At 41.7% G+C, this 27,814-nt stretch overlaps 1 protein-coding gene across 4 annotated transcripts in view; it reads left to right on the top strand.

The window, feature by feature from the left end:
- CAMK1D (calcium/calmodulin dependent protein kinase ID) overlaps positions 1-27,814 on the top strand; it is a 437,908-nt gene that overhangs the window by 257,893 nt on the left and 152,201 nt on the right. For all 4 annotated transcript variants that reach the window (XM_086714936.1, XM_025930109.2, XM_086714934.1 and 1 more), the window contains exon 3: positions 13,210-13,284. In XM_086714936.1, the coding sequence (XP_086571062.1) occupies positions 13,210-13,284 (75 nt within the window). The remainder of the gene's footprint in view (positions 1-13,209; positions 13,285-27,814) is intronic.

Below are 27,814 nucleotides of genomic sequence, written 5' to 3'. Positions count from 1 at the left end.
GCCATTTCTCACTTGGTGCACTGCATTGCAGAGGCTGACTATGGGAGGAGGGAAAAGGAGGTCTTTTCCATGTAAATGGCTTCCTACCTTAAGAAATTCTATTCCATGGCTAACTGATGAACTTACCCACACAGAAGAGCCTGTTGAAACAAGAGTTGTCATCCAGGCTTCTGTGCAGCAAGCACTATCCTAGAGAACCCTAAATATCAGTTTAGAGTCAAGCTTTGGGGGCTCCTATATACTTTGCTTCACTCTGCCTCATTATCATTTTAAACTCATTGATTACTAGAGAGGCCCTCAGAGAGGATCCTGTTCGACAAGTTAATTTCTAGATGAGAAAACTGACACTCTGGGAAGTGACATCACCAGAATAGGGTCCCATAGAGACAGAGCCAGTCAAGGTAGTGCCCTGACCCCCACCCCAGGGTACCGTTACAGGCGCTAGCCTTGCCTCCCAAGGCTGTCAGGGAATGCTGGCCAGGCCCCCACCCTGTGTATTCTACATGGTGCGAAGGATGCCGGAGATGCCTTTTTTGAAAACGTGGTCAGCTGCACACAAGGATTTTAATTGTTGTTTGTTTGTTTTTAAGAATTCAAAGCAAAACTTATTTCACAATGAGAGAGTATCACATGTGGTACTTACTCCTTAAAAACAACAACAATAAAACTGCCTTGCATTCTTAAGATGTAGTTGATATACTTACCCATCTTTGCTCTTTAGTCTCCCATTGATTACAGCTCCATCTGCTGGTGGCAAAGAGATGATTTGAAGCTTTGGATTTTGAATTCTGGTCTTTCCTGTGGCCGCCCATATTCTCAACAGACAAGATCTCACCGTATATGTAATATGATACATACATGTGTATACATAGCATATTTTACCTCTACACATAGATATGTATGTGTAAACAGATAAAAAAATGAGACCATATGTTTTAAATTTTTTTTAATGTTTGTTTTTGAGAGAGAGGGAGACAGTGTGAGCAGGGCAGGGGCAGAGAGAGAGGGAGACACAGAATCTGAAGCAGCCTTCAGGCTCTGAGCTGTCAGCACAGAGCCCGACACAGGGCTCGAACTCACGAGCCATGAGATCGTGACCTGAGCTGAAGTCAGACACTGAACCGACTGGGCCACCCAGGCGCCCTGAGACCATATACTTTAATGTTCATTTAACAAATGAGGAAATCAAGACAGAAAGTATTTAATGGCTTGTCTGAAATCTTGCAGTTAGATGTGTCAGAGCTGAGATACAACCTAATCTCTTGGTTTCTTGAGCAGTTAGACTAATTAGTATGTATTTCTTTGTGTCCGGCATTTTGGATATATTTTGGTGAACCAGGTGTTAATGATTTTGATCAAGAACTTTTGAAAAAGCACCTCTTTGTGAAAGTCTGGCAGCGTAGCGGTCTTGGAGCGTTTTTCTACTTGTGTTCAGTGAGAGAATCAAGCTCAAATGCCCCAAGGAGTTCATGGTATGTTCTGAATTAACTTTCTCTCCTATGCAGCTAGAATGGTACCTTCCTCCGGAGAAGTGAGAAAATGGTCCCTCGAATCCTTTTTCTCTGTTCTTTGGTTCAGATGAAGAATCCTGGCACAGAAAAACTACAAGGTGAAAATCCCCTACTACCTTAGCACACTTTCTGAGGTTATTAGTAGCTGGTTGATGTGTATCCTTTTAGACATTTTTTCTGCACATAAAACCATTTAAATGTGGATACACATATACATACAGACAGATGGATGCAATGCAGTACAGCAACAAAGTGATCAAAGAACTGGGCTGGTCCAGAAGAGAGAGGATCCATCCTGCATGAGGTGAGGAATAGCAAAGGGTCCTCATTGGATGATGTAGAACGAATCCCGTCTAGGAGGATGCATCGGTTGGTGAGAAGATACGAAAGGGAATGAGCCCACCTATGTGGCCAGAGAAGGTGTACGTAGGTATGTGAGAGCTGCCCGAGGCCAGTAAAGTTTTGGTGCAATGGTGGAGATGGGAGGGCAGGTAAGGACCAAGCAACATGGGACGTCGTAAGTTGTGTCTAGTCATTTGGACTTCATCCTGCGCTATGAGGAGCTATGGAAGGATTTCAAGCTGAGAGGTTTAATCACTTTTATTTTGTGGGCTGATGGTTCAGGAGACAGCCTGGAGAATGGTTAGCAAGAGCAAGGGAGGGAGAGAGAACAATTAAGTGGTTATAAACTGGGAGCGATCATCTGCAAAATAAGAAAAATAATGCCTACTTTGTGGAATTGTGAGAATGAAATGAAGTACCATCTGTGAATGTGCCTGGTAAGTTATAAAAAGGGAAGGTATTCTTTTTTAATGCCATCTGGCAAATATTTCAACTCTACCACTTTCCCTTGTGACTGACAGTATCCTGATTTTCTCAGCATTATTTCCTGTGCTGCTTATAACTGGAGGGGGTGGGGGTGAGGGTGGAGATAATCTGACCTAGGAAAGGAGGAAATTATTTTCTTTATTTCCTGAAAGCATTGTGTTTACTTAGACAAACCAGAGTGTTTTCCAAGACATCACAATATTCTCCAAATGTTTTTGAGGCAATTTGCCATGCCTGAGAACTATAGGATCTTTTTTGTGACTGGCATTTAAATTTTCCAGGTGGTTTAGAAAAAAGGGGGTGGTGGGTAGTGAAAGACCTAGTCTTTTATGGTCTTTATCTGAAAAGAGGCGCTTGCTTTTCCCCCGGAGAAGGGACTTTTCCTGACTGGACAATTAACCCGTAAGTGTTTGAGACACGAGGACAGGAAGCCTGTCTCCACTCATTGACGTAACTTCCTCATCTTGAGCTCCCATGTGGAGATCTGTTCCTCACCATCCTCTGCTCTGTCTCAGTTAATAACCACCTTGTCTCCTGTCTCTTCTGTTCCAGTGGCCCCTTTAACCAGAGTAGATGATTGACCATTTCCAGTGATCACACAATGGAAAGGTGTTTTTTTGCCTTTTCCTTCTTCTGATAATTATAGCAATACTCATAATTGCTGCCACCATTCCTCCCGCTCCAGATCAACGATCCATGATAGGATAAGGAAAGGAAAATATACGGAACTTTCCTTTCTCTCCTCTTCTCTGTTTTCCTAACATTCCTTGTTTTAACATAGAGTTCAAAATTTGTGAATCTTTGACCTGTGGAGAATTAACGGGAGGGAGAAATGGTGCGGCTGTTTCAAAGACGCATGCGCGTTCCATAGAGTGCCTGTTCTCTGGGTCCCGATGCTCCCTCCAGCTTGGGGGCTTTGGAACAGGGCCTACTTGTGCATTTGGTACAATTTTTTGCATGAATTAACTTTCAAATGTTTTCCTGGCTCTTTTTAGGGATTTCTTGCTTGGCTGTCAGTTACCACATGTGCAGGCCTCTGCATCAATGCCCATGTATGCTGTGCTCCCAGTCAGTTTCTCTCTTTTTCACTCTCTCTCTCTCGCTCTCTCTCTGTGCCTGAGTCCACTTCCCTCTGTCCAGCTCATCTGTCTTTCATTGGTGATTATGGAAACTTTAGCATAGATTGCCATGCAAAGCATTTACTTTCATGGATGTATCAGCTGATGTTTACTTTGGGCCTGGTAGATGCCAAGTGATTAAAACTAAGTCAGGTTATCTTCACCTAAAGCTGCTTTTAGTGACATTGTTCCTTTGAAACATGAGCATTTTAGAAAGGTACGTTTTTTGGGGATGAATGTTCCTTATGTATGAAGGTCTGTTTGGCCTTTAGAAAGACAATGATGAACTATAGGATTTAGCTATATAAGCTATGCAAGGTTAGTGGCACCTTGGTTTGCCATTTGCTTGTAGCTGACATCCCCAACTCTTTGTCCACTTTATTCTTTTTTTAAAAATTTATTTTCCATATACACACACATACACACACACAGAGAGAATCCCAAGCAGGCTCTGCATGGTCAGTGCAGAGCCCGATGCAGGGCTTGAACTCATGAACCATGAGATCATGACCCTAGCCAAGATCAAGAGTTGGACACTTAACCAACTGAGCCACCCAGGTGCCCCTGTTGTTCCTTATGATGACACTAGCAGATGTGGACTGATGCAAGTCCCTTTCTAGTTTCAATTTCTAGACTCCTAACTATTCCTTCTGCTTCTGAATATCTCTTCTTTGGGCTCATTTTGACCCACTGGGATTTCATGTGTCAGGATGTTTCTAAGGATCTTGAGAGCTTCCATTAGATTTCAGGATAGTTCAAATCTCTGTACCCCCAGAAGTGGGTATTGTATCATTAGTTAGGAAATGTAATGTCCTGACTTTAGGTGTTATGATTTCATACAAATAACTGAATTTATATGAGTTCTTCCATATTCTCATTATAACTTAGTTTACAGAAAGTTATAGTATAAGTGCTTTAACATGGACTTGGGAGTTAGACTCTTGGCAATTCCAGTTACCAGTTGTATGACCTTGGAATACTTACTTAATGTCTTGGTGTCTTAGTTTTCCTCTTTTAAAAATGGGGGGAATGATATATTGAACTAATTTTTCCCATTTTACTATCTCATATGTGGGAAAAAACCCAGTTCTTCCCTATTGTGTGTTTCTTCCCTATGTATCTCCTTTACTACTTAACACAGAACACTGCAAAAGTTCACTTCTGATCACTAAATGTGTGGGTGTCTCCCACATCCAAGCAATTCTCTGGACACCAGCAGGGTGTCCTATAACTTAACTCAATTCTAACCCACAGATAGTGTCACATCCCACAGGTTAAGGGCTCAGCCCAAGACTGCTCCCAGCCCCAGCATATCAGATGCCAGTCTCAAGCCCAAGTTGTCACCTGTGTTTCTGACCAACTGGCTCAAGAGTAGAGGTTCCAATGACCCCCTCTTTGGGTTCAATTAATTTGCTAGAGCAGCTCACAGAACTCCGGGAAACACTATGTTTACCAATTTATTAGAGGGTACGATGAAAAATACAGATGAATAGCCAGATGAAGAGATACGCAGGGCGAGGTCTGGGAGATTCCCGAGCATAGAGCCTTTTATCTTTGTGGATTGGGGGCATGTCACCCTCCTGGTATGGATGTGTTTGCCCACCTGGAAACTCTGAACCCTGTACTTTTGAGATATTGTGGAAGCTTCATCATGTAGGTAGGATGGATCATTAACTCTGTTTTAAGCCCTTCTCCCCTCCCCAGGGAAGTGGGGGACAGGGATGAAAATTCCAATGATGACTTGGTTTTTTTCAGTGACCAGCCCTCACCAAGGAGTCATCCAGGAACCCACTCAGATAGTTTCATTAGAACAAAAGACACTCCAGGGGTGCCTAGGTGGCTCAGTCGGTTAAGCATCCAACTCTTGATTTGGGCTCGGGTCGTGATCTCACAGTTCGCGACATTGAATTCCCACCTTGGGCTCTGTGCTGACAGCATGGAACCTGCTTGAAGTTCTCTCTCTTCCTGTCTGCTCCTCCCCCACTCATGTGCGTGCGCTCTCTCTCTCTCTCTCTCTCTCTCAAAAAATAAATAAACTTAAACAAAAAGACACTCCTATCACCCAGAAATTTGTAAGTTTTAGAAGCCCTATGTCAGGGATGGCATCAGAGGCCAAATATTAACATAAGAGATGCTCCTAGTTTTCTTACCACTCTGTGCCAGGAACCAGGGGCAGAGGCCAATATATATTTTCATTATCTCACAGTAGCGGCTTCATAGGATTGGTGTATTAAATAAACTAATGAAAAATACTTACTATGGTCTTGATACATATAGGCATACCTCATTTTATTTGCACTTTGCATTTATTGTGGGGTGTGTGTGTGTGTGTGTGTGTGTGTGTGTGTGTGTGTGTGTGTGTTTTGGAGGGATTTTGTTTGGTTTTAACACATTGAAGGCTGTGGCAACCCTGTGTTGAGAAAGTCTGTTGGTGCCATTTTTTTCCAACAGCATTTACCTACTTCGTGTCTCTGTGTCACAGTTTGGTAATTCCTGCAACATTTCAAACTTTTTCATTATTATTATATTTGTTATGGTGACCTGTGACTAGTGATCTTGGATGTTACTATTGTAATTGTTTGGGGGCCCCACAAATCATACCATGCAAGATGGCAGACTTCATTGATAACTGTTGTGTGTGTTCTGACTGGTCTGTTCTTGATTTGCCTTTCCTGCACCTCTCTCCTTTTCCACGGGCCTCCCTATTCCATGAGACACAACAGTGTTGAAATTAGGTCACTTAATAACCACAGAATGGCTTCTAAGTGTTCAAAGTGAAAAGAAGAATCACACATCTCTCACTGTAAATCGAAAGCTAGACATGATTAAACTGAGTCAGGAAAGCATGCTGAAAGCCGAGATAGTCTGAAAGCTAGGTCTCTTGTGCCAAACAATTAGCCAAGTTGTAAATGAAAAGTAAAAGTTCTTGAAGGAAATTAAAAGTGCTACTCCAGTGAACACACAAATGCTAAGAAAGCAAAACAGCCTTATTGCTGATGTGGAGAAAGTTTGTGTGGTTTGGACAGAAGATCAAATCAGCCGCAACAGTCCCTTAAGCCAAGCCTTCACCCAGAGCAAGATCCTTACTCTTTTCAATTCTGTGAAGGCTGAGAGAGGTGAGGAACCTGCAGAAGAAAAGTGTGAAGCTAGTAGAGATAGCTTCATGATGTTTAAGGTAAGAAACCTCGCTTCTCGGCCTTTTGCCTAAGATCAAGTGTAAGGTAAGAAGCTGTCTCTATAACATCAGAGCATAAGGTGAAGCAGCAGGTGCTGACGTAGAAGCTGCAGCAAGTGATCCAGAAAGTCTAGCTGAGATAATTAAAGAAAGTGGCTACACTAAACAACCGATTTTCAATGTAGATGAAACAGCCTTCTATTGGAAGAAGGTGCATCTAGGACTGTCATAGCTACAGGGGAGAAATCAGTGCCTGGCTTCAAAGGACAGCCTGACTCTTTTGTTAGGGGCTCATGCATTTGGTAACTTTAACATGAAGCTCCCTTACAATTCCGAAAATCTAGGGCCTTTAAGAATTACCCTAAGTCTACTCTGTGTTCTTTCAATGGAACAACAAAGCCTGGATGACAGCACATTTGTTTACAACATGGTTTATTGAATATTTTGATCCCACTGTTGAGGCCTAAAAAATGGATTTCCTTCAAACTATGACTGCTCATTGACAATGCATCTGATCACCCAAGAGCTTTAATAGAAATGTACGGTGAGGTTAATGGTGTTTTCATGCCTGTTAATACAACATCCATTCTGCAGCCCATGGATCAAGGAGCATTTTGACTTTCAAGTTTTATTACTTAAGAAAAACATTTTGTAAGACTAGAGCTTCCATAGTGATTCACCTGATGGATCTGGGCAAAGTAAATTGAAAAACCTGGAAAGGATTCACCATTGTAAATGCCATGAAGAACATTTGTGATTCTGGAAAGAGGTCAAAACATCAACATTCACAAGAGTTTGGCAAAAGTGATTTTAAGTGTCTCAAAGGGCTTTGAGGGGCTCAAGACTTCTGTGAAGGAAGTATCCGCAGATGTGGTGGAAACAGCACGAGAACTAGAATTTGATGTGAAGCCCGAAGATGGAATTGAATCACCTCAATTTTGTGATAAAATGTTCATGGACGAGGAATTGCTTCTCCTGGACGAGTGAAGAAAATAGTTCCTTGAGATGGAATCTAGTCCCAGTGAAGATGCTGTGAAGACTGTTGAAACCACACCAGAGGATTTAGAAGACTGTACGAAAGAACCCAGTTGAGAGAACAGCAGTGGCGTTTGAGCGAACTCCCGATTGTGAAAGAAGTACAATCTATCAAACAGCATCACCTTCTACCAAGAGATCCTTCATGAAGGGAAAAGTCATTTGCAGCAAACTTCATTGTTTTATTTGAAGAAATTGCCATGGCCACCCCAACCTTCAGCAACCACCACCCTGATCAGTCAGCAGCCATTAACATTGAGGGGGGACCCTCCACCAGCAAAGAGATGATGACTCACTGAAAGCTGAGATGATGGTTGGTCAGCACTTTTTGGCAAGAAAGTACTTTTTGAAGTAAGCCCTATGCCCAACGTGGGGCTTGAACTCATGACCCCACTGTCAAAAGTTGCATGCAGTAGTGACTGAGCCAGCGCCAGTGCGTGCCCCAGCAATAAGTTATTTTTTTCTACTAATGTATGCACATTGTTTTTTGGTGGGTTTTTTTTTTTTTTTTTTTTTTTGGACATAACGGTATGACACATTTACTGGACTGCAGTATAGTGTAAACTTGACTTTTATATGTACTGGGAAACCAAAAAATTTATTTGATGCTCTCTGTTGTGAAATGCCCTTTATTGTGGTGGTCTGGAACCAATCCAGCAACCTGCCAAGGTGTGCCTGTAGTAAACACTCAGTAAATGGTCTATATCAAACAGCTGTGTAAGCAGGGCCTAATGAAAGTGATAATATTCATTCGTCCCTAGATTTAGATGTCTCACATCCCAGGAGACTGAGCAGATTCCACTATCACAAAAGAGTCACGGTTGAAATGCTCAAGAAAAGAATGTAAGAGGTGTTGGCAAGTTTTCCAAACATAAACCAGGTAGGCTATGAGATGTGTAGATTGGGAAGTCTGGCTTCAAGGCACAGCACAATTCGGGAACAGTAAATTAAGCAGATGGTTTGTGATCGTTTAGTAAAGACCGTAGTGGTTGCTAGGAGCCACCATGGGTTTACTAAGAACAAATCTTCCCAAACGTTCCATTTCCCTTTTAAATAGTATTACGTGGTGTGTAAAACTGAGGAATGTCATTTCAGCAAGGAATCTAATTGTTTCCTTATGGATAGGTTGTAAAACATAGGCTAGATGATAGCCCTGCTGGGCTTTTACAGCATGACAGCAGTCAAAGCCAGCTGATTCATGTCATGGGTTATCTTGATGAGGGTCTCTGGCGTGATATCAGAGCCCAGCTCTGACTTGCAACCTTCCCACTTAAGACTTTAGGAGTTTGGATCCAGACATATCGGGATGGATGTGTACCAAGCAAATATGTAGATCGCCCGAAGTTGAGGAGGGTAGTAAACATAATAGACGAGAGGATACAAATTCAGAATATTCTTGATCATTTGAAGCACTCCATTGAACCTCAAAAGATTGAATTTAATGAAGCTGAAGGTGAAAACTTTAAGCTCAAAAGCTCAAGATTGAGTAAGAAAGGAGATTTTGTTTGGTAGAAGTTCAGATAAAACTGATCTGGTCATTTAATTGACCCAACACTTAATATTTATTCATTCATTCATTGATTCATTCAACAAATACATATTGAAAATACTACCTGCTGTTTACTTTTCTTGGCATTAGGGAGATGGTAGTGAACAAAGCAGTTAAAAATCCCTACCCCTGTGGAGCGTATATTCTTTATATGCCAACAGTTGTGCAGCTGCTTAAAAAAAAAAAAAAACAGAACCCGGAGAGCCTAGGTGGCTCAGTGGGTGAAGCATCCCACTTTGGCTCAGGTCATAATCTCGTGGTCCGTGAGTTTGAACCCTGCATTGGGCTCTGTGCTGACAGCTTAGAGCCTGGAGCCTGCTTCGGATTCTATGTCTCCTCTCTCTCTCTGTCTCTCCCTTGCTTGTGCTCTCTCTTTCTCTCTCAAAAGTAAGTAAATAAACGTTAAAAAATTGTAATGAACCTAATATTAGGCTTTATTTGCAAAAGTATAACATCCACTCTCAATGGTTACTAGTTCACATCTCTTACTTAATACCGTGTTCTTGGTGCTAGAATTTACACTGGGATGACTGCTCTCAGGTCTGGAAAAGTGAGAGTGGCCATAGCATGATGATTGGAAAATAAACCACGTTGGAGGATGATTGGTCGGCCATAGGAAGAGAACAGTAGGCAGATGTTCTATCCCTCAGATATTTGTAGGAGTAGGAGACAAGGGTCTAAGCTTGTTCTCTGTTGCTCCCAGGAGTCCCTAGTAATTACAAGGAGGCTGGTTTCTGGTAAATATAAGGAAGGTTGCCTGTGAAGTGTCCTTGCTGCAGCTGGAAGCCCGCCCGTGTGAGCTCCATGCAGGCTGACCTGGCATTCTTGGGACTCCTCATGCTGCACCTGGTCCCTGGTGGGTACCCAGACATGTGTGCATGGATGTTCCTATGGCATTTGCGAAGGCCACCTAGTCCTAAAACAATGTTAAAATCTATTTATTTTGAGAGAGAGAGAGATAGAGAATGCACAAGTAGGGGAGGGGCAGAGAGAGAAAGAGAGAGAATCTCAAGGAGGCTCCATGCTGTCAGTGCAGAGCCCGACATGGTACTCGAACCCACGAACTGTGAGATCATGACCTGAGCCAAAACCAAGAGTCAGATACTTAACTGACTGAGCCACCCAGGTGCCCCAGCCTTAAAATCTTGAGCTCAATTTTTGTAGATTTTAAGAGTCTGAGGGTGGCATAAAATACCTAAGCACAACTGTTGGGAGCCAGAATGTTTTCTTCTATCATGTCTTCATATCTACAAGTTAGTTAAACCACTTTCTTAAGAGACATTTAAGAGGCCATTCGAGGATTTCTTTGAAATTTCTGAAGTATGTTTATTCAAACATCATCCATCCAGCCCAGTGCCCGTCCATTCTGAGGCCTTCTCTGTAATTCTGGCCCCTCCAGGGCCTCGCTTTTTCTGAACCTAATGGTGATACTATAGAGTTTGCCTCTTAATTTTTTTCTCACTGCTTTCGTGGGTGTCTCCAGCTAGGTGATAAGTTTTTGAGAGCAAAATCTCATTTTGTATTTTTCTTGTGTTCTTCCAGGAACATAGAAGCAACTCAGTAAATGACATTTGCTTGACTACTTGATTCATTAGTTGAGGGGGGATAGCCAGGACCCGTATCATTCCGGCCACTGCAAGAGCTCATGTAAGACATGGCAGGTTAAGTACACTTTAATTTCTCCATCCCTTGCCTCCAAAGAAGGGATTATATTCTTAATTTATGAGAGTCTTCTATTCTGGCGGGGCAAGCACTTTGTGCATAGTTGATCCTTTGTATATAGTTGAATTTGTATTAATGGCTGTACTCCAGGACTCAAACAGCCTCCTTGGCTCAACCTCTGAGAGAGGGTAGAACGGCAGGTACAAATCTCTAAGCTCAGTTTAGAGGCTCATTGACTGTGATTCATGTAACTAGGGTGGCCAGATTTAGCACATGAAAATGGAGGGTGCCCGATCACATTTGAATTTCAGATAAACAACAATGCGATATTCGGGACAGACTTTCACTAAAAAGGTGGTTGTTGTTTATCTAGAATTAGACATACAGGATACCCTGAATTTTGTCTGGCACCCTTTCACATGAACCCTATTATTTCATTTTCTCATTGGTCTGAGCTCTTACTTAACCCCCCGCCCCCCCAGTTAACTTCACTGAAAGACAATGTTTGTGCCCCTGTGAATGATTCTAACTGCGAATTTTTAAAAATTTAAAAATTGGGAAAAACTCATATGCTGTATACTTTTTTTGTGGTCATAATTCTTTCAGAAGACCCATTAATGATAATTCCACAAACATCTGGGATCTCAGCAGTCCTCACTTAATGTGTTGTGGTTTCCTTGGTAGCATAGTTTACTTGGTTCCTATAATATACTGTGATCTTATTGTGCTCAGGTATCAAAGTAGCCACTGCTAAGAAATAAATAGCAGGCTGGAGCTCTATGCGCTGTATGCGGATGAAATGTGAATTTCGTGCATTGCCGTCTTGGCTTCTGCGAACGAGCAACTGCGTTGACTAAGCAGAGCTGTAGAAATCAAAGCAAAACATTGCCACCCTCAGTTAACTTTTTTGTTCTCTTTGTTCATCTGCTCAGAGGGAAGATCATATTCTGGTTTGTTCCACCTAATAAGCTTCTTCTTGAGGGAAAGTCATCTCACACTTAGGAAAATGGCCTCCATTTCCCCTAAGTTAATAATGATTCTCGCTGGTTAGTAGGGACAACCTTCATGTATTGGTCATTCATCCAGAAGACGTTTATTAAGCAGACGATGCTAGGTATGAGGGGGGAACAAAATAAGTGAGACGTGGTCCCTGCTTTCAGGGGCTCAGGGGAATCTGCACATGAAATGCTTGCTTTTAAATGGCTCGGCAGTCATTTAAGTGAAAGGCTTGTGGTAAGAGTTCATTAGCTCATAGAATAATGAAATGATTCTTCTCTCAAATGCTTTAAGTAAATAGCAAGCCTTATAGTCTGAGCAACAGCTACTCTTAATGGATATTTCCAGGGACTGGCCTTAGGCTGTTTCCTTCTCTCTTGGTTCTGTGGTTAGGACTTTGCTACCCGGACCAGGGACTTGTCAGAAATGCAGACCCACAGGCCCGCCCCGCACCCACCGAATCAGAATGCGCAGTGTAGCCAGAATCCCAGGTGATTCACTGAAGCTTGAGAAGCACTGGTTGACTGCAGAATTTCTGCTTTGGGTATACAGATCATCTAAGGATCTTACTAAAAACACTTCCTGGCCTCTGCCCTCAGGGATTCTGAATCTGTTGGGACCAGGGTGAAGCCTGAGAATTTGCATTTCTAACAGACTTCCAGGAGATGCTGGTTGCCGTGCTTGGGAACATTATTTTGATTAGCACCAGTCTAGTTAGCTTGGGGTGCTGGGTTGACCTTTGGTGATGGCGGTGACTAGAACCCACCCCAAGGAGGGGTCAGTCTGGTGTTCCTTTGCCTGCACTGGAGTCATGAACTTGACAGTGGATCTGTTCCCCGGCACATCTAGCCTGTGAGGGGGATGGGTTTGGTTTGCGCACAGTGACCTGTTGAGGCCAGTGTGTGAGGGCCGCTGTGGGACTGTGGAAGAGGGAGCGGTTACACGCCCCATGGGGGCTCAGCCGGATGAGGTGGGCCCTGAAAGGTAAGGGGATGTTTACAGGTTTGGCCCATTGCTGGGATTCACATGAAGGAATGCAGGGAGACTGGGATGTACATGCCGAAACAACCGTAAATCCGCAGTCACCACCTTGTAAATAGCACCTCAGGGATGAAGGGGAGCAGAGAGCAGGAGAGCCATATCGGGAAATAGGTCTGGAAGGAAGCTTGGGGACAAGATTGTGAAGAGTCTCAAAAGTCACTTTATGGAATTTGGATTCGGTCTTAGAAGTTTTTGCTCTAATGATGTCTGTTTTTTAAAGTTTTCGTGTCTAATTATACTCACTCTTCTGTGTGTGTGTGTGTGTGTATGTGTGTGTGCTTTTTTCTCTTTCAGGATCAAGCATGAAAACATCGTTGCCCTGGAAGACATTTACGAAAGCCCAAATCACTTGTACTTGGTCATGCAGCTGTAAGTACCGTATCCGCCTGAGGAGCGCAGAAGGGACTGGGAGTGGGGATCGCCAACTCAGATGTCCGAGGGGCCACGGGGTGGTGAAAGAAACGGAGGTGGCAGGCCAGCTGAGCCGTGGGAGTGGGAACAGGCACACGGGGGAGGTGTGTGACCCATCTAGACAGGGGTCTGCGGGCCTCACTGGGTCTTATCTGCGCCAGACCGACGACCTCTCATCCTCACAGGGGAAGCCATACTCAGGATGTCTCTTTTGCTTTTTAACGTGCGGGGTCCAAATGTTGCTTCCTGGAAACACTCCAGTGGGTGCACCACGAAGTACACTCTGCTCCCGTCTCTAGGAGAAACTCCCACCTTGTCTTCATTTCGAGGGATGCTGGGGGAGGGCAGCAGATGGTAGATGTGGGCTCCGTTCCTCCATCTACACTGCCGGCAGATAAATGCACATGTGACTGAACTGGCCTCCTGCCAGGCGTTAAGACAAGTACAGTGGGGTCAGACTGCAACGTTGTCACCCCCAGCAGATTATTTCTGCATTCCAGTAACGCTTGAGATTACCAGAAGAGGGAAGAAATCAGAAAGCCGAATATTCGGGCTGAAACTTGACTCATGCATGTAAGCCCTGTGTAAAAGTTAACATGTAAACTGTTAAATGAAATTAGTCTCCCGACCAGTAGGCTTTTTTTCTTTTTTTCTTTTCTTTTTTTTTTTTTTGTATGAACGTTTTTATAGGACATTGGAGGACATTTTTTGAAGTATCCAGACTGGAAGCATATGGACGATTTTTCTCTGTCCAGTGACCGTCCTGCATGGTTACCAGAAGTTTTACAGTCAGCCACGAGGCTGGCGGTTTAAGCAGCTCTGACTGCTGGTTCCTCATTAATTCCCAATTACCTAAATGCACTCTTTCCTGGTTCCTTGCTGTTCCGTTGGCTTTATAATTTGCCACATTCTGGTTCTTCCTTGAGAGCAATGGCTCTCCCCAGATTCGGGGTACTCCCTAGAAGCTCATGTGACTGTGTTTGGTAGAGTGTTCAAAAACAAAATTCACCTGAGCAAATTTGAAGATCTGGTTGGCTTTATCAAATGATTCGTGAGTTGGGCAGCGTCCCATCAAGCAAGTAAAGGGAAGCTCCGCTGAGCTGAACAGAAGGAAGGTTTTTGAAGGCAGAGGGAGGGCACTAAAAGAGAGCAAGAAAGAAATTTCTTAACAAGGAATGCATTGTATAGGCAAGGTTGCCCTCTTAAGGGGAGTAAAAGGGATCCATCAGTAAATTTCCTAGAATTGACCAGGAAATCCTATATTGACTAATTAAAAGTTACGCTTCTAGGAGGCTGAAACTGTGGTGAGTTTAGGTCTTAAGTCTTAGTTTGTTGACTTGGGGCTTTAACCTAAGTGGGCCCATTTTGGGGCTGTGGTTTTCTTTTTTTACCAATACAGGCTGTTCTTACAAAAGCAGGTGAACCACTTTTCCACCAAATATTGACTTCCCGGTAGAAAGAATATGACATTTTAGTGACAAGATTAAGGCCCACAAAATGTCAGTAGTATATTTCAATGTGTGCTTTTTTTATCAGTGATGCAAAAGAAGAAAAAGAAAAGGCATTAATACTTGAAACCAAAGCTATATGTGTTCACTTGCTTTAAGTTCTCTATGGATCTGTCACTAAATAAATCGGTTGAAAGTGTCCCCCTTATGTAAATCTCAGTTCTGCCTCTTCCTAGCTGGGTGCGTTTGGGCAAATACCTGGGCCTCTCTGAGTATCCATTTCCTTAGTGGGGAGAAATAGTAATATTTACATAATAACAACAATATTTACATTGGAAGGCTATAGCGAGTCCTGAATGAGAAAAATGTGTGGGAAATAAATAGTGCCATAAATAGCAGGGCCTCCATACAGACTCTTTCTTTGTGGACATCTGTATCATTTCATCTGTATCTCTACAGATGGTCTTTCATTTTATGAGATGAAGTTCAAGTAGATTTAAGTTCTAACTTTCGAAGCAACTTGACTGTATGCTTACCAGCAGAAGTTTATGTAGATAGGTTGGCATGAGAGCATAAAAGTGTCTGCAAGGGGAATGAACCTTAGAACAAAGTTTGGAAGTCTTCCTGGGGACACAGCTGTCCCACCCCTTCACTGAGCTTTGCCATCAGGGATTTATCCTCTCTTTTGCAATCGTCCTAAAACATCTTTGACATGGATCCCATTTGTTCAGAATTTGTAATTAGACAGAGAAGGTGGCCTAGACTTAACTGTTGGGGGTACCATATGAGGTTTGTCAGGCAAATTTGTTACAGAATCAGTGGGAAGGGATGTTTGAAGTGCCTAAGGAGAACACTATTTATGTGCACATGCACCACTGAGAGGTTTAGAGGCGCTATTTATACAAACATTGGATTTGCTGGTTGTGAGCTGTTTACTTGTATATAAATTCTGTTCCCATTGGTTCTCATTACTTTTTGAAGGTCAACTTTGTTGAGACAGAACTTACACCTAATCAACTGCACCCATTTAAACTGAACAATTCAGTGATGAATGTGAGAGTGAATCGTACTCCTGAAACCACCACCACCATCAAGAACGGAAAATTTCCGTTACCCCAGATATCCCTTTGATGGGCTCCCTTCCTTAGCCCCAACCCTAGAGGCAACCACTAACACTCATTAGAGATTATTTTGCATTTTCTAAAATATTATGTCAATGAAATTATACAGCGGTGCATCTTGTGTCTGGCTTATTTCACTCATCGTACCTCTTGACATTCGTTCATATGGTAGCGTGGTCAGTACTTTGTTCCTTTTCACTGCTGAGTAGCATTCTGTCATCACAGATGTTCCACATTTTATCCATTTATTATTGCTAGACACTTGGATTATTATAGACACAGCCTTGGTGTGGATATATGTTTGGGTGAGGACCTAGGAGCAGAATGAGTGGGCCATATAGTAGGTGTTAGATTGAACTTTTTTGAGAAACTGCCCATTCTCTAAAGTGGGTTTACCTTTTTACATTTTTATCAACAGTGTATGTAAGTTCTCGTTACTCTACATTCTTATCAATATTTGCTACTTTGGTTTTTCAATTTTAGCCATTCTTATGGGTAGACACCCATGGGTGTGTGCATTTCCCTGCTGATGAATTATGATGATCATCTTTTTGTATCCTGATTGGCCGTTTGCTTATCTTCTTGAGTAAACTGCCTCTTCAAATCTTTTGCTCACTTTTTATTGGCTTGTTTATCATGATATTATTGGGTTCTAAGTGTTCTTTATATATTCTGTCTTTTGTCAGATATATGTCATACAAATTTTTCTCCCATTCTATAGCTTGCCTTTTTTTTTTTTTTTTGTCGTTTTCTTAATGGTGCCTTTTTAAAAACTAGCTTTACTGAGATATAATTCACATACCGAACAATTCATGCATTTAAAGTATACAGTGGTTTTGTTTTAGTCACAAGGTTGTACAACCATCACACAATCTAATTTTAGAACATCTTATGTTCTAAAGGAGAACATGTAAGGGGTGCCTGGGTGGCTCGGTCAGTTAAACATCAGACTCTTGATTTCAGCTCACATCATGATCTCATGGTTCGTGTCGAGCCCTGCATCGGGCTCCATGCTGACAGTGAGGAACCTGCTTCGGATTCTCTCTCTCTCTCTTTCTCTGTCCCTGCCCTGCTCGTGCGCTCTCTCTCTCTCAAACTAAAGAAATAAATATTAAGGAGAACACCTAAAAGAGATCCATACCCATTAGCGGTTACTCTCAGGTCTTCCCTTCCCAACCTCTCACTTTGTTTCTTTAGAATTGCCTATTCTCGATATTTCACATCAATGGGATCATACAATGTGTGGTCTTTTGTGACTAGCTTCTTTCATGTGGCTTAATGTTTTCAGGATTTATCCATGTTGTAGCATGTGTCGATAGTTCAATTCCTTTTTATGGCCAAATAATATTCCATTATATGGATATATCCCATTTTATTTATTCATCGGTTGATGGACATTTAGGTTGTTTATACTTTCAGCTATTATAAATAAAGACGCTAGACATTTCCACGTACAAATTTTTGTGTGACCATATGTTTTCATTTCCCCTGGGTATATACCTAGGAGTGGGATGGCTGGGTCAAATGGTAACTCTGTGTTTACCATTTTGAGGAACTTCTGAACTGTGATCCAAAGTGACTGCCCCATTTTACAATCCCATGAGTACTATGTCAGGATTCCAGTGTCTCCACATCCTCTCCTGTACTTGTTTATTATTTGTCTTTTTGTTCATAGCCATGCTCGTGGGTGTGGAGTGATATCTCAGTGCAGTTTTGATTTACATTTCTCTGATGACTAGTGATGTTGATCATCTTTTCATGCACTTCTTGGACACTTGTATATCTCATTTAGAGAAACATCTGTTCAAATACCTCACACAGTTTAAAATTGGGTCATTTGGTTTTTGTTTTTGAGCTATAAAACTGCCTTATATATTCTAATATAAGTCCTTTATTAGACATATTATTTACAAATGTTTTCTCCTATCCTAAGCGCTGTCCTTTTATTTTCTCGGTGCCATCACTCGTAGCACCAAAGTTTTTAATGTTGACACAGTTCAGCTTATTTTTTTCTTTTGTCATTTATGCGTTCTGTGTCATACCCAAAAAACCAACACCTAATTCTTCATGACACCTTTTGAATAGGAAACGTTTTTTTTTTTTTTTTTAATTTTTTTTTTTTTAATGTTTTATTTATTTTTGAGACAGAGAGAGACAGAGCATGAATGGTGGAGGGTCAGAGAGAGAGGGAGACACAGAATCTGAAACAGGCTCCAGGCTCGGAGCTGTCAGCCCAGAGCCCGACGCGGGGCTCGAACTCACGGACCGCGAGATCGTGACCTGGCTGAAGTCGGACGCTTAACCGACTGCGCCACCCAGGCGCCCCGAATAGGAAACGTTTTAATGGTGATAAAGTTCAACTCATCAGTTTATTTTCTCTTATGGTTTGTGCTTTTGGTGTCGTGTATGAGAAGTCTTTGCCTACCCTAAGTTTGCAAATGTTTCTTTCTTCTATAAGTTGTATAGTTTTGGGTTTTCCACTTAGGTCTAATATAAGGTCACCTGCAGGTTAATTTTAATGTATGGTGCAAGGTAAGGATGATATTCTTTTATTTTTCCATTGGGATATACCATTTTCAGCATCATTTGCTAAAAAGACTTTTCTTTTCTCGATTAATTGCCTTTGTATCTTTGTCAAAAATCAATTGACCTTTACACAGCTGACTTAATTTCTGGACTCATTCTATTCCATTACTTTATATATCTGTCTTTTGCCCATACCACACCATCTTGCTTACTGTAGCTTTCTGGTAAGTCTTGAAATCAGGTATTAGAGTCCTCTAACTTTATTATTCTTTTCTCCAAATTGCTTTGGGTATTATAGATTGTTTGCATTTTCATACGAATATTAGAATCGGCATGTGTGTTTATTTTGCAGAAAGCCTTGTGGGAATTGGTTTGGGATGGCATTGAATCTGTAAATTAGTTTGGAAACAACTGATAACTTAAAAAACTCAAGTGTTTCAATCCATAAACATGACCAATTTCTCATTTATTTAGATCTTTCATTTCTCTTAGTGTTATATAGTTTTCCGTGTATAAATTTTCTATATCTTTGTTGAATTTATTCTGAAATATTTTCTTTTTTTTAACTGGTTTGATTTGATTTTGTTTCTAAACACTTGGGGAGTATCTAGAACACAACATTTGGGGGGACTTGTTTCATAATATTTGTGCTTGGGAGGTTTCTGGTGTCCTAGGAAACATCATCTTGGGCACTTATGCTCATATATAATGGGATGCTCAGCACCCTCATTTTTTTTTTTAATATATGAAATTTATTGTCAAATTGGTTTCCATACAAAACCCAGTGCTCATCCCAAAAGATGCCCTCTTCAATGCCCATCACCTACCCTCCCCTCCCTTCCCCCCCCCCCCCCATCAACCCTCAGTTTGTTCTCAGTTTTTGAGAGTCTCTTATGCTTTGGCTCTCTTCCACTCTAACCTCTTTTTTTTTTTTTTTTCCTTCCCCTCCCCCATGGGTTTCTGTTAAGTTTCTCAGGATCCACATAAAAGTGAAAACATATGGTATCTGTCTTCTTCTGTATGACTTATTTCACTTAGCATAACACTCTCCAGTTCCATCCACATTGCTACAGAGGGCCATATTTCATTCTTTCTCATTGCCACGTAGTATTCCATTGTGTATATAAACCACATCTTCTTTATCCATTCATCAGTTGATGGACATTTAGGCTCTTTCCACAATTTGGCTATTGTTGAGAGTGCTGCTATAGACATTGGGGTACAAGTGCCCCTATGCATCAGTACTCCTGTATCCCTTGGGTAAATTCCTAGCAGTCAGCACCCTAGTTTTATTACTTAGCTAACTGCTAATATCTGAAATATCAGGTCTGAGTTCTGTAGCATATTTGCTCCTTTGCTGCTACAGCAGAAGAGACTTGATTTTTTATATTGGTCTATATGTAAAATTTTATTTGGGGTTTTTGAAGAATTATCTTTTTTTTCAGAATGCTATTCTTTTAGACCATTCTTCTATAGATAGTATAAGGTCAGTGACACTGAGATAAGTTACAGGTGAGAAGTCAGTTTGTTTAGAGTTAATTCCTCATCTGACTTTGGTTGTGGAATATCCGTCCATACGTTTGGAGATGATAAGGGACGCCCCCTCAACTCCTCCCCTTTGGTGCCTGTACCAGCGTGGGATGTAAACTGTATTTCAGGCTGATACAATTCAAAGGACATATCAGAATGACTTCTTTTCCCTAAAAAGATATTATATTCCCTAATGAATTATATTTTCAGTAGGACTTAAATTTCTATATGGGTCACTCCTGAATTTATATGATCAGCCTGGACTCCTCCCCTGAAACCATGGATGTGTATCCAATTTTCTGCTTAAGAGTTCCACTTGGCTGTGTAATAAGCATCACTCACTTACCAGATCCAAAATAAACTCCTGATTTTTACACAAAATCTGCTTCTCCTGCTGTCTACCTCATCTTAGCAAATGGCAACTCTGTTCTTCTACTTATTCAGGCCAAAAGCCACAGTCATGCTTGACTCGTCTTTTGCTCTTACGCCCCACAGTCCTATCCATTGGCAAATCCTCTGGTCCCAACTTGGGACAGTTGACCATCCCACCACTTGCCCACCATCTCCACAGCCACCACCCTGATCAAAGTCCCCATCATATATAAAACTTATCTTTCTTCCCCCAGCCTTCTCTACTTCACTGTTCTTTCTTAGCAGATCGGCCAGACTTTGCTTATACCTCTTTTGAAAACTTCCATTGGCTTTTCATCTCAGGATAAAAGACCAAGTCCTCAGAACCACCTTCAGGGCACTGTGTGTCCCCAGCCCCTGGTTACCTCCCTGATCTCATCTTTCACTTCTCCCTCATGATGTCATTCATCCGCAACCATACTGGCCTCCTTGCTGTTCCTCAAAGATGCCAAGCCTGCACCACTGGGGCCTTTGTTCCTGCTGTTCTCTCTGCTTGGAATACTTTCCCATAGATATCTTAATGCTATTGTAGAATGAAGTAAAAATTAGAAATGTTGCCAGGTAGCATCTTGTCACTGAGCCATTCCCCCAGATCTCCCGTATCAGATATCCTCTCCCCCAACCACCTCCTGCCACGCTCACGTTTATCCCCTCCCCCCTTCCCCAACTTCGCTTTCCTCTATAGCACCTGTTGCCATCAGAAAATGTCTCCCTGCTTTGTTCTCTGCTAGAACAGTGCTTGCACAGTATGATAGGCATTTAATACATATTTGTCCGATTAATATAATTACATATAAAAAGACTAATGGCTAACATGTATTTATTCACTTATTTAACCCTTACAAAAAACAAAAACCAAAACACTTAGGAACCACTTTAATCCCAATTTTACAGGAAGAAGCTGAGCAGAAATGTTGAATCATTTACCCAAGCCAGCGAGTGACCCAGTGAATGCCCTTAACCAGTGTGATGCAATACACTGATGATATTTTCTAGGAAAAAATCTTGTAGGTAATACTAATGTGAACAGTTTGGTTTACTTGGAAAAGATTACTGCTTATGATTCAATAAGTATTTTAAAAGCAGAGCTGACTAGAAAATGCCCTGTATTTTGTCATGGTTTGTGAGGAGAAAAAGTTTACTGATGCATATCACGGGAAATCACTAAAGTAATCTCAACATACACAGCAAAGATCATGTTTCTTTCTTAAATAATTCTGTCAATTAATGAAGGAGTAGATGAGTGTGTTTTACTGATATGATGATATGTTGCACTACATGTATTTCATGTAAGATACAAACATTTCTAGTATCTCTTTCATTTCATGGTAGCATTAAGATATGTACAAGTTATTTGCTGAACTTGAAACACTAATGATTAAATGCACTTTCTTTAAAGAATAGTAGATTCCTGAGTGGCCTAAGACATGAAAATATATACAGCTTCCAGGAGAAAATATGGTTTATCTACTCTCTTGGCTTGTGCGTGAAGCTGTTTGAACTGTTCCGTTTTGGGGGGTTTGCCAGTGTTAGCTTCATGTGGATATTGTCCTCATAATTCATACAGTGTGTTCCCAGAAACAGTTTTAATTAGAACACAAATTACTACTCCCAACAGAAAGTCTTTTTAAGTAGCCAAGCATAATAATGAAGACGAAAGTGTTTCTGCATATGACACCGTAATATATTTACATATAAATTTCCAAAATCTCACCTTTGTTCACAACAGACACTCATTGAGAACCTAGGGGTGGGTGACTTTTGTTGAGTGCTGGGTGGGCGGGAAGGGGTTGGGCACGTGGTTGGTCCCTCCATTGGTTCTCTTTGTGGAAGAGCCATCATGACGCAAAACCACTGCATCTCTTGGGGATCATGCAGGGACTCTGGGTCACAGGGAAGGCTATATGGAGGAGATACCCTTGGGTGGAAGTGATTAGGACAAGCCAGATGGATGTGTTGGGTGTGGGTGGAGTGGGACCTGTGTTCCAGGCTGAAGAGCTGATATAAGAAGTTTTAAGGAGCCTGGGTGAGACATGAGGGGTTCAGTCTATGAGGGGGTCCATTCTATGAGGGGGTTCAGTCTGTGAGGGAGGTCAGTTTATAAGGGGTCTAGTCTATATGTAGGGGGCCCAGTCTATGAGGGTTTAGTCTGTGGGGTGAGGGTCCAGACTGTGAGAGGTCCAGTCTGGTAGGGGGGGATGGGTTCCAGTCTATGAGGGTTTAGTCTGTGGGCTGGGGATCCAGTCTGGGAGGGGGTTCAGTCTGTCGGGTCTCATATGGGGTGAGTCTAATCTATAAAGATTTAATCTGTGGGTAGTCCAGTCTATGGGGGTCCAAACTGTAAGGGGTCCAGTCTGTTGGTGGCTGGTTCCGGTCTATGAGGGCTTAGTCCGTGTGTGTGGGGTCAGTCCAGTCTTTGGGAGCAGTCCAGCCTGTGGGGGGGGGGGGGGGGCAGCGGGTTTAGTACTCTGGGCTCTGCTGCTGCTGTGACTGCTAGTTTTTCATCCTCCAGGCTAGTAATTTAATATATGTTGTTATTTTTTTCCCTCCTGCCCCTGGAAAACCCACTGAGATGTACAGGGTTTAGATTGCTTAGAAGGTAAAGAAAACCAAGGTCCAATGTAATCATGAACCACCCAGGTTCAAGTCTATGAAATTTCGAATATACAATCATGTTTTCTGAGAACTTTCTTCTCTTTTAATGTAAGCATGTGTGACTATTAATTTTCCTTTTAGCATTGCTTTTGCTGCAGCCTCTAAGTTTTGCTATGCTATGTTTTCATTTTCATTTGTCCAAGATATTTTCTCATTTCCCTGTGATTTCTTCTTTGTCCCCATGGCTGCTTAAGAATGTGTTGCTTAATTTCTACATTTTTATGAATATTCTGGTGTTCTTTCTGCTGTTGATTTTCTAGTTTCCTTCCACTGTGGTTGGAAAAGATACTTTGTATGATTTCAGTCTTTTAAAATGTATTAAGCCTTGTTTTTTTTTTTTGTTTTGTTTTGTTTTGTTTCCTAACATATGGTGGAGAATGTTCTGTGTGAACTTGAGAAAAATGTGTACTTTGCTGTTGTTGGTTGGCATTCTGTGTATGTCTGTCTGGTCTTTGGTGTTGTTCAAGTCCTCGGTTTCCTAACTGATGTTCCTCCTGGTTGTTCTGTTATGGAGAGTAGGGTGTGGAAGTCTTCTACTATTTTTATAGAGCTGTCCTTTTCTCCCTGCACTCCTGTCAATGTTTGCTTCGTGTATTTGGGAAATCTCATGTTCCGTGCATATTTGGTGCTTTTATCTTCTTGGTGAATTGACCCTCCCATCATTTTATGATGTCCTCCTTTATCTCTGCTAACAGCTTTTACTTTTTATAACCATGCTTTTAATATAATCATTGACTTAAATATTTTCGCAGTACTTTTCTAAATATTGTCTTATCTGTTCTATCCAATTTGAATGAAATTTAACACCTTTCATTAAATTTCTTTTTTTTTAATTTTTTAGTGTTTATTATTTATTTTTGAGAGAGGGAGAGCGAGTGAGCACGAGTGGGGTAGTGTTAGAGAGATAGAGGGAGACACAGAATCTGAAGCAGGCTCTAGGCTCTGAGCTGTCAGTACAGAGCCCAACATGGGGCTCGAACTCATGAACCATGAGATCATGACCTGAGCTGAAGTCGGACACTTAACTGACTGAGCCACTGAGGTGCCCCTCATTAAGTTTCCAATGAGTTCTTTAAAGTATGCACACTTTAAGTATCCCATACATTATAGAACTATCAAAAAATGTTGTTTTTAAAGTTTTATATTTTAATTCCAGTATAGTTACCATACAGTGGTATATTAGTTCCAGGTGTACTATAAATATAGTGATTTAACAATTCTGTGCATTACTCATTGCTCATCACAATCCCCTTCACCTGTTTTACCCCCCCCCCCCCACTCTCCTACAGTTATAAAAATTTTGGTAAGTAACAACTGGTTATTAATACTCAAATTTGAGAACCATAAAAGTACATGGAAGAGTAGAGTCATGTTTAGAACATAAAACATCAATTTCAGAAATTATCCATTTATTAAGTTATATGTTATACCCATATTTATTTGACTTAAGGAAACATCTCTAAAGTCAGCAATCTCAGGCTTGTAAAGTTAAAAATCTAGAAGGTATCGCCATGGACTTCATTGTTTCTGATATCCTTAGTTGATAAAAAACAGGGCTTGTGGGGCACCTGGGTGGCTCAGTTGGTTAAGTGTCTGACTTTGGCTTGGGTCACGATCTCACAGTTTGTGAGTTCGAGCCCTGCTTTGGGCTCTGTGCTGACAGCTTGGAACCTGGAGCCTGCTTTGGATTCTGTGTCTCCCTCTCTCTCTGCACCCTCCCCCACTCATGCTTTCTCTCTCTCTCTCTAAAAAATAAATATTTTTTTAAAAAAACAGGGCTTATAAAAAACATGCCTACGCAGTAATACATTTCTGACTATATCAGAATACACATTTTGGCCTGAGATGCTCCTGAATTACAGTTCTGATGACTTATGAAAACAAACAGGCTCCCTACTCCAGCAAAACCAATTTCCTCATGCCCTGCAAATAGGATGTGTACCTTCCAACCTCAGGTTTGCTCTCGTGTTTTTCCAAGTTCGATAATGCTCTTTTGACTCTTGTCAGGCCTCTAGATCCTTCCTTTCCTTTCACAGCATCAGAGTAAATCCCTCATCATCACACCCAGGCTCCTCATAATGCCTGTCTTTGTACCAGCCCTTCATCCCGGAGCACTGTCCGCACCCCACGCATGCCCAGCACACCCATCATTTAAGTCCTCTTCACTGTCCCCCTGAGGGTGTCTCCTCCACTGAGGCCTTCCCTGTGACCCAGAGAAACCTGCATAAACCTCGAAGAATGCATTTGTGGGCTTTAATTGCTCCCCTCTAAAATGTATGCTGTGCCCTCTGTGACCCCAGGGGTAATTTCACTCTTTCCTAAAATTTTTTGTCTCTACTGATCATTATGCATCATGATAACCATTCATTCATTTACTCAACAAGTACTTATGGGAGAGCCCCTTCCATGTGTCTGTCATTGTCAGCCAGTAGGGATCCAGTCATGAAAAAAATGGACTCCCTTCCCCTCTAGGGGACTACTGGGTAAATACCCAGTAGCGTGATTGCTGGATCATAAGGTAGTTCTATTTTTAACTTCTTTTTTTTAAATTTTTTTTTTAATGTTTATTTATTTTTGAGACAGAGAGAGACAGAGCATGAATGGGGAAGGGTCAGAGAGAGGGAGACACAGAGTCTGAAACAGGCTCCAGGCTCTGAGCTGTCAGCACAGAGCCCGACGCGGGGCTCGAACTCACGGACCGCGAGATCATGACCTGAGCCAAAGTCGGCCGCTTAACCAACTGAGCCACCCAGGCGCCCCTATTTTTAACTTTTTGAGGAACTTCCACACTGTTTTCCACAATGGCTATACCAGTTTGTATTCCTACCAATAATATATGACACCTGTTGTTTCTTGTGTTTTTGATTTTAGCCATTCTGACAGGTGTGAGGTGATATCTCATTGTAGTTTTGATTTGCATTTCCCTGATGATGAACGGTGATGAGCATCTTTTCCTGTGTGTTGGCCATCTGGCTGTCTTCTTTGGAGAAGTGTCTGTTTGTGTCTTCTGTCCATTTCTAATTGGATTATTTGTTTTTTGGGTTTTGAGTTGTATAAGTTCTTGATATATTTTGGATAGTGACCCTTTATCAGATATGTCATTTGCATATATTGTCTGCTATTCCATAGGCTGCCTTTTAGTTTTATTGATTGTTTTCTGTGCAGAAGCTTTTTGTTTTGATGTAATCAAGTAGTTTATTTTTGCTTTTGCTTCCCTTGTCTCAGGAGACATCTAGAAAGCAGTTGCGACAGCTGATATCAAAGAGGTTGCTGCCTGGGTTCTCTTCTAAGATTTTTATGGTTTTAGGTCTCACATTAAGTATTCAATCCATTCTGAATTTATTTTTGTGTATGGTGTAAGAAAGTGGTCCTGTTTAATTGTTTTGCATGTGGCTGTCCAGTTTTCCCAATACCATTTGTTGTAGAGAATTTTTCTCATTGGATATTCTTTCCTAGCTTGTCAAGATGAATTGACCATATAACTGTGGGCTTATTTCTGGGTTTTCTATTCTGATCTGTTGGTCTATGTGTCTGTTTTTGTGCCAGTACCATCCTGTTTTGATTACTACAGCTTTGTACATAACTTGAAATCCAGAATTCTTTTTTTTTAATGTTTATTTATTTATTGAGAGAGAGAGAGAGAGAGAGAGAGAATATGAGTGGGAGAGGGGCAGAGAGAGAGAGGGAGAGAGAGAATCCCAAGCAGGTTCCACACTGTCAGCGCAGAGGCCAATGTGGGGCTCGATCCCAGTAGTGTGGGATCACGACCCGAGCCAAAAGCAAGAGTCGGACACTCAACCGAGCCACGCAGGTGCCCCAGAAATCCAGAATTCTGATGTCTCCAGTTTGCTTTTCTTTTTCAGGATTGCTTTGGCTATTCAGGGTCTTTCATGGTTCCATATAAACTTCAGGCTTATTTGTTCTACTTCTCTGAAAAATGCTGTTGGCATTTTGATAGTGATTGTATTAAATGTGTACATTGTTTTGGGTAGTACAGACATTTAACAATATTTATTCTTCCAATCCATGAGCATGGAAATGATCTAATCCCACCCTAACTTCTGTCCTTTTGAGGGAATCACTGCTCCTTGATTAGAATCATGGAAATTCAAATGGTTTTCAGATTGTTTCATGAGAAAATATGGGATTATTAGGGGTAAATCTCTCATGTTTCCATTTGGGAGATGTTGTCAGGCATCTGGAAGAGATCTGGGTGGGGGGGGGGGGAGATGTCACAGGGATTATTTAAGAAATTTACTTAGGAATGCTGTGAAATGGGAAGAACATGGATTGGACTCAGAAGCTGTGGGTTCCAGGCTCCCTTCTGCCCCTGACAGCTCAGCGCCTGGTCTTCTTGGTCTGTCTGTAACGTGGAGGAGTTCTTAGTGTTGTTTGTTCATTTGTTCAAGATGAGCCTAAGGCCTCTGGTCTAAAGTCCTGTGGTCTCGTGTGTCTTTTGCTGTCTCCATTTCCTCAGGGTAAATCCCCGTGGAATAATCACAGATGTTAGAAAGCCGTTGGATTTTCTGCTTTTGCTAGCCAAGGTTCTCCATTTCCCATGATGATGTTTCTAAAAGCATGTCTTACCTCTTTGAATCCATGGCTTTATACATAAGGCACGTTGGTGCTGAAGCTGGCTTCGCAGCCCTGATGACCGTATGCAATTTGATATTTCACATGATGGGAGGAGGGCCTCTCTGTAATGGCTGGGTTAAGCAGAGGGTCTCTGGTTCCTGTTCTGAAGCAGGCCTTCAGAATTCTGCTGGATCCCCCGTTGCCACATCTAGATGGTTAATT

The sequence above is a fragment of the Puma concolor genome, chromosome B4, assembly GCF_028749965.1.
Source record: "Puma concolor isolate L17-30 chromosome B4, mPumCon1.1.hap2, whole genome shotgun sequence".
Taxonomy (NCBI): Eukaryota; Metazoa; Chordata; class Mammalia; order Carnivora; family Felidae; genus Puma; species Puma concolor.
Note: the sequence above shows the minus strand (reverse complement) of the source record. Positions and strands in the feature narration are given on the sequence as shown.